This window comes from Tachypleus tridentatus, chromosome 3 (genome assembly GCF_004210375.1).
Source record: "Tachypleus tridentatus isolate NWPU-2018 chromosome 3, ASM421037v1, whole genome shotgun sequence".
Lineage (NCBI taxonomy): Eukaryota > Metazoa > Arthropoda > Merostomata > Xiphosura > Limulidae > Tachypleus > Tachypleus tridentatus.
This window is the reverse complement of record NC_134827.1, coordinates 3380393-3388531: the sequence shown is the minus strand read 5'-3', so window position 1 is coordinate 3388531 and position 8139 is coordinate 3380393. Positions and strand designations below refer to the sequence as shown.

General features: G+C 28.7%; 1 protein-coding gene across 10 annotated transcripts in view; it reads right to left on the bottom strand.

The window, feature by feature from the left end:
- LOC143246223 (abnormal cell migration protein 13-like) overlaps positions 1-8139 on the bottom strand; it is a 30267-nt gene that overhangs the window by 8355 nt on the left and 13773 nt on the right. For 9 of the 10 annotated variants that reach the window (XM_076492529.1, XM_076492530.1, XM_076492523.1 and 6 more), the window contains exon 4: positions 4022-4156. In XM_076492529.1, coding sequence (XP_076348644.1) covers positions 4022-4156 — 135 coding nt within the window. Of the gene's footprint in view, positions 1-1167; positions 1223-4021; positions 4157-8139 lie in introns of all 10 variants that reach the window. The other variant, XM_076492525.1, reaches the window with a different exon arrangement.

The window sequence follows — 8139 nt, the reverse complement described above, 5'->3', positions numbered from 1 at the left end:
CAGTCTATCAGTTCTTCTGTCATAGCAGAATATACCAAATAAATCCAGTTTCACAAAAGTAGCAAATCTTGCAAAATCATTACAAGTGACAACACTGACATTATTTTCTACTAAAATGTAAATAGCTTAATTCTGATAGTATGTGAATGTCAATGACTAACTCAGCTTGTTACAAAAATGTTGAAAATTTTCAAAAAAGATTTTACAATGACAAAAACAATGCATAAGAAAGTAATACAAAAACACAAAAATTTGTATTATTTTGCAATGTCAATGAATATAAATATCAGCAAATGGAAAGCTTAGTGAAATTCATCTACATGTAACTACTATATAATTTCTCAAAAACATGACAGTAAAAAATTAATTTGCTCATTAAGCCTTTCCCTACTGGCCTGGTGTAAGATACACATTTGCACACATTAAGTATTTGCATTATAACCTTTGATACAGTACGTGCATCTCTGCAAAACTCTGTAGACTTTTAGTAAAGATTACAAGTTTTTATACAGAGAAAATCAGATTTTTTTTAATGAAATATTTTTACTAAAGATTTGTTTGTGAAAATAGAATATTTCATTGCTAGTCTGAATGCAAAGTGATTTCATGTTATGATTAAGAAAATTATTCTTTGTTTCAAAAATCTAAACTTTTACTTGTGTAATCTCTCAAACCTCCTAAATACATATCAAACATTTGTTTTCAGTAACACTTTAGATTTTAGGTTATTTTACATACTCTGACTCTGTGGGGTCTGTTACTTAACCAACCTCATAACCATCATAAATAAATTAGAAAATAAATATAAATTGAGCTTTTTCTCATGTTACAATAAATGCATATAAAAAAAAATGCAAATGTTTAGTCTAAGTAGCCTCATAATGCTGTATATTTATTATATTAACCTTTCGGTCATGCCTAGCTAATATTGCATAACTAGCACTGACATGGTGTACGTGCACTTATGTTACATATCCAGCAATATAAAACTAACCTTTATTCTTCCCTGTCTTGGCTGTGTTTTAGTGGGCTAGTATTTTGTAATATAGTCATACTTCAATTATTATAGATTATATATACATATATAGATTATTACGATTTAGAAATAAATTATTAAACTTACTTTTCTTAAAACATCGAATAATAAATCTAGAAGCAAACAATTACCTCTTCTTGCTATGACCCTTGAACTCAGTTGCTGCTGGACATAGGTTGCCTAAACCTTTTAAAAGTTTGTAAAATGGAGGACATCAAACAAACATTTTTTAAAGTTTCATATATGCGGCTGAATAACAAAAAAACTCAAATAACTATATTGATATCACAGAATTCCATTGTAATTTATTAACCTTAGTAACTAAAATGTATTTAGATTTTAAAAAAATAAGAAACTTTCAGCAGACTAAAGACACAACCTATCTTAGTGAAACTTTGATTTGAAAAAACATGGTAGCCTTTTCACAGATTAAAATGGGTGAGAGAACCATAAAACAGACATTCTAAGCTCTCAATTGATTATTCACATTATATACTGTAGTAAAAGTATATGAGAGACCAACCATTTCATAAAAATAGAAAGAGTTGAACTGGGCCACTGTGTTTGATTCAATACATAAGCCACATCTCAGCAAAGTAGAAAGATAAGAGGTTCTTATTTTATATTCCACTTGATAATTAGTAATCTGAGATACTAATTTGTATGAAACAATAGATTTAGTATTTTGACATCACAAGTATCTAATTTTAAGCAGTGCTGCATTCAACATACCAAGTGACTCACTAAAATCTATATTTAAATGTTCTTTAATATTCACTTTTAAATTAAGAAATTAACTCACAGATAACATTAAAAAGTTTGAATTATAACCTACAAAAATTCATAAAATAGTAGTTCAATAACATTTTAGATGCAAAGTCAATCTTAATGACATGGCTTTTGACCCACAAAGTGATACAAAAGGGTTAATGCATGCCTAGGCTCAAATATATTTTGTAAACCTTTTTGAATTATCAAATAAACACCAATTGCCCAAAAATGCTCTTTACCTATCATCTTAAAAATTCTATATACTGTATTCTAAATGGACAGATATTCACACTGCCAAACTCAAGTACAATGTGAGCACTATTAAAGCTTGGCAATTGACTTGACTATGACCACAGATTAACTTAATTTAAAATCAATTAGTGTTAGGAAAATAATCAATTAATTAAAATCAGTGTTTGAAAATTTTTATTATTCTAACTGTACAAATAATTGAAATATTGTCATTACTATTTCTCATTATTATTTTTGAGTAATTTAAGTTTGTTCATGAAAATAGTCAATCAAAATTAAGTCCTTTTTAGTTATTGCAGCTATCCAAGTCTTGTGAAAAGAACTCATTAATAACAATATGTAATAAAATTTTTACTCTTTCTTGTTCCTGGGCAGAAAGTGTTATTTCCAAATTGCTTATGCCTAAAGTAAATGAAAAAAGCTTATCTATTTTTCTCTTCAAACTTTGCTTTTGTGACCTGAGAGTGTATAATGAAAGCATGATGGGAGACTATATTTGGGGACTGATACGTGAAAGTGATTTACATTACGGTCGTAAATCTTGAAAAACTACTCACTTTTAAAATTCTTGTATAACTTTAGTATAAATACATGTAAATCTTTATTCATGTTGTTTTATTTATACCTTATGTGAATGAAAATGTGCAAATTTGCCCGTTTTTACATAGAAAATAGGCTAATTTCTAAATTTCATTATCCAGGTCACAAAAGCAAAGTTTGAAGGAAATAATGGCCATTTTCTGTACTTTTATGACATAAGCAATTAAGAAATAACACATACGATCTAGAAAAAAATGTGTGTTAAATAGTGTAATAATTAATGTTCAGAAACAATTATGAATAAATTGTGAAATCTGGACAAACAAACAGCTAAACTCCTGTGAAAGTGAGAATACCCAGACAGTTGTTTAATTTCTTAATGTCACATGCAGTTCATGCACATCGAACTGTAACTTAGTCATACGAGTAATGGAACTCTTTACTGGTTAAGCGGACATTAAATAGTTGGAGAATTATGTTAAATTATCTACCCATCCAAAATGATTTCTAGTTTATTTCATTCATATTTAAAACTTCAAAACATCTTTTGTTATTTAGAAAAACACTTCATAAGGTGTACAAACACAATTAATATATGTTAGGTATGGAACATGAATAACCAACAGGGATGACACACAATTCCTTCATCAGTCTGGCTTTGGAAAAAATAGCTACTCGTGATACATTCACAAAAAAGACTTGGTGGTAACAATTTCAGTAATTTGTAAAGAAAAAAACAATGACACTAAAACACTTGTCAACTTTTATCATACATTGTAAACAAAAATTTGCAACATTCAGTGTTATTCAAATGGATTCCTAATGTATTTGACATGTATTATGATGTTAGGCCAACTCATTTCCAGGTAACTACACTGTATCTACTTGCTCAATGCAAATGGATGGTAGTTTTAGTTATTGAAATCTGAAACAACTCAATTACTTCTTATCTTAATTAACATTATTGACTTAAAAATTAACCATTAATTAAATAAAAGTACAGGCAAAATAACAAGTACATGCTTGGAATTTGCAAATATGATGTTAAAGCTAAAATTCCAGATATGTGAATGGCTGAGCTGCGCAAAATGTAAGACGACAATACCACACTTTCTTTGCAATGTTATATTAAATGATTTTCCAAAGTATGACACATAACTTGATCATAATGTTATATACACTGTATGGCTACTGCCACTACTAGAAACTGCTGTTACATATTCAATGCTCTTATGCTGTACAAGATTGAACAAACCAAAATGTCTGTTTCCAGGCATGTAATCATCAATTTTATATATATATAAAAAAAGTTAAACTTCAACAAATATTAATCAGTCAAGCAAAATAACTGAACATACAAAAATAACGGTGCTGCAAAATATCACTGAAATGAAACAATCAATAGATAACCTAAAAACTCACGTGGACAGTAGAAAGGTTCATCACTGCGATCACCACAATTATTGTGTCCATTGCAATAGAAGTTTTGCCATATGCATCGTCCATTGGTACACTGGAAGCGTTCACTTTCCTTACAGGAATGAGTAAAATTGTCCACTAAGAAAAACAAACTAAATTAAAATAACTAGAATAAAAACTGTAAAACCTTTATTTTATATATTTTCTTTTATTTTACTCTTGATAAAAACTTTCTAGAATATGCAAGTTATTGCTTAATGTATCAATATTTAGATATTCACATTTGAAATTTACACAAATGTAACTTTGGGCAGCATATTTTATGAAATCGAGAAACAAAAAGTTAAGAGATTAAACCAGTGTATAATTTATGTCAATCTCACTAAATGTCACTGTCAACAGCAATGTAACTTTGTAGTTGCAAGTCCTTTTGAAGCATAACATCAACCACAGATTGTTAATGCATTTAGTACATTTTGTGTCTCTTATTGCTGTTTTTTGACCATCAAAATTAATGTAGATAGTCCTTATAGTTGCTATTAAATACACACATTTTATTATGTAGTGTATGGACATATACCCATTATTAGTTGAGCTATGTGATTATCAATGTTTGCTAATTGCTGAATCAATAGTCCCATTAATAAATAGTTTCTTAAACTGCAGCACATACAAGCAATAAAAAGTTAGTAGTGGGTGCTGCTACACAGTTGCCTTTTCTCAAGTCAGTAGTTCAACAACAAATATTAACAGCAAGGGCTACCACACACTTGTGATATTTCTCTTGAAAAGAGAGAAAGAAATAACTATTATTGGTACTGCCAACCAGTTACTTTCCTTCTAATTACAGTTCAAAATTATTGTTATGACTAAAAGCCTTTGCAGCCTTTGCCATAGCAATTACAGGGCAAGTAAGCTTGGTATCAGTAGTTCAATTACATGGAATAATAAAAAATTAGGAACACTAATTCTGATTAATCAGTTAGTATATGTGGACATTTGCAAAAAATTCGCCAATCACAACCCCTTTTTAATAAATATGGTTTCTCATGTAACTTCCCCGGACGTTTTAAACGAGCATATTAAATGACAAGATGTAATATGTGGATACTCATTAAAATGCTGTATGTATTATAGTAATTAACATTTATTTTTATAAATAAAAAATTTTTAAAACAGTTTTGCATTATTGTACTAAAGACTATCATAATCACTTGCATCCCCAAAAATAGGTGCATCCTAAATTTTGGAAAATGATGGTTTATGTGACATCATGATCAAATTGTTACTTTTTCATCATAAATATTTAAATGTGAAGAATAAGGGGTCATTTAATAAGAAAATGAATAGAAAGAGACATGAGAACTTAAATTTGTAAATAAATCATACCAAAAATTAGCTGAATATTAGTCATAATATAACATACAATAATTAATATTGTAAAATGCTTATATTTTTCCAACACTAGCTTATTTTGACTAGGATGAAGTATTATAAACAGCATAAGAAAATTAATTATGAAGCATTCAACACATACAGCAAATGTGTTTTTTCTGTAAACAAGATGCCTTGATAATTTTACAAATACAGATTTTAAATGTGTCAAAAACAATCATTTTAGTTATATATACCGTGTTTCTCCGATAATAAGACCTACCCATAAAATAAGACCTAGTGTGATTTTTGGGGATAGTTTTAATATAAGCCTTACCCTTAAAATAAGCCCTAGTTAAGAGTGGCAGGAAGAGGAAAGAAATAAAAAAAAATTAATTTATTAATTAGTTTAATAGATAGTTAATTAGTTTGTTTAAGTATTAATCAGTTAGTTTAATAGTTTAATAATAGTTTATTTTAAATGGTTAGTTTAATAGTTTTACTTTGTAACTTCATTTTTTTAATATATCAAAATAAGACATCCCCCGAAAATAAGCCCTAGTGTCATATTTTGGAGTGAAAAATTAATATAAGCCCTGTCTTATTTTCGGAGAAACATGGTATATACATCTAAATTTATGATGTAAAATTGTAAAAGTTTAATCCAGTTCATAATTGCAAGTAACCGACACGAAACAAGAGGCACAACTTAAATGTTACATACAGAAATATTGAAGTTTAGTTGGATAGACATGTTAAGGGGATAATATCTTAGAAGTGACTGTTCTTATGTCAACTAAATATTCCTTTTACAGATAAGAAATAAAATGGTGCTATATATTTAGAAAAACTATCAACTGAAAAAAATGCAAACACTTACTATATGTCTGCAAAATCAGTTTTCTGGCTACTAATTTCTAATAATGTGATAAGTACTGAAAAATATCAGTGATGACAATTGGATAGATAAAAAAAAAAAAATACAGCCAAATTCAGGAACCTCAATAATATGAGGACTTTCAAAAGGTAGATATATCTTCCACCTTCACCCCTGAAATATGATTTTTTTATTTGAAAGTGTTTAATTTAAAGTATTTTTTTTTCTGTCTGGTGATTTCTTTTTCCAATGTGGTTTATTATATTAACCCTTCACAAGAGACAAACACAAATTCATATACACATTTGCACACATTAAGTATTTATACTGTAACTTGTAATGCAGTGTATGTATCTTCACAAAAATTTGTACATTTCAGTAAATATTGCAAGTGTTTTGTCCACAAAAAATCAATTTTTAAATGAAGTATTTTTATTAAAGATTTGTTTGTGAAAATACTGAATCTGTTTTATTACTAATCTAAATGCAAAGTGACATCCATGTCGTGATTAAAAACTATTCCTTGTCCCAAAAATCTCAAGTATTATTTGTGTAATTTCTAAACCCTCCAAAATATATTTCAAATGTTTGTTTACACTAAGTCTATTTTGACCGTTATTTTCTCTACCTTAACTATGACGGGTCTGTCAATTTGACCGATTCACAACCACCACGAAAGAAATTATGAAATAAATATAAATTATGCTTTTTTGTTCTGCATTGACTGTGTATTGTAACACAAAAATAAATGCTTAGTCTAAATAGTCGTACCTAGCTAACATTACATAACTTGTATTTATGCAGCACACATGCACTCATGTTACTGTATACAATAATATAAAATTGACTTTCAGTTTCCTGGCAATCCAGTCTTGGCTATGTTTTAGTTGTCAAATAATCCTTTGTAATAAAGTCACATTTCAATTATTTGCATTATATACGTATATAGATGATTGCTATTTAGAAATAAGTTATTACACATATTTTTATTAAAATATAAAACAGCAAATAAAGAAGTAAATCAAACATTTATCTTTTTTAGCTATGACCTTTGAACTCAGTTGCTGCTTGATATAAGTTACTTGCACTTTTAAAAATTGGCATGTGGAATAAATGAAAATTTTTTAGGTTTTGTTACATATAGAGTTAAATAATAAAATAAATCACAAATTACTAAGTTGATACCATAACTTCCACGATAATTTATCAAGTTTAGTAACTAAGCTATAATTAGGTCTAAAGAAGTATGAAATATCAAGCAGAATAAAAACACAACCTATTTCCTTGAAATCTTAGTTCAAAAGAATGAATTAACCCTCTAACAGACTAAAATATCTGAGAAAACCATTAAGGGCACCAATAGTGGGCATTCTTTGTTTTGAACTTTCCAGAAAGCTACACAAGGGCTATCTGCACTAGCCATCCTTAATTTAGCAATTAAGACTAGAGGGAAAGCAGTTAGTCATCATCATCCATCACCAACTCTTGGGCTGCTCTTTCATCAACGAATAATGAGATTGACCATAACATTATAACATCCCAATGGCTGAAAGGACAAGCATGTTTGGTGTGATGGGGATTCAAACCCAAATCCCTCAGATTATGAGTTGAGTGCCTTAATCACATGGCCATCCCAGGCCAGGGGGCACTCTAAGCTGTTAATTAGTTATTCACATCATATATTGAAGTATATATAAGGCACCCTTTCCAAAAATGAAAAGAAGTGAATAGGGCCACTGTGTTTAATTCAGATTAGCTATATCTCAGCAAAATGAAAATATACAAAGTTCTTATTTTATATTCTAGCTTTTCAATATTAGTAATTTGAGTTCCTAATTTGTACAAAACTATAGACATAGTATTTTGACAT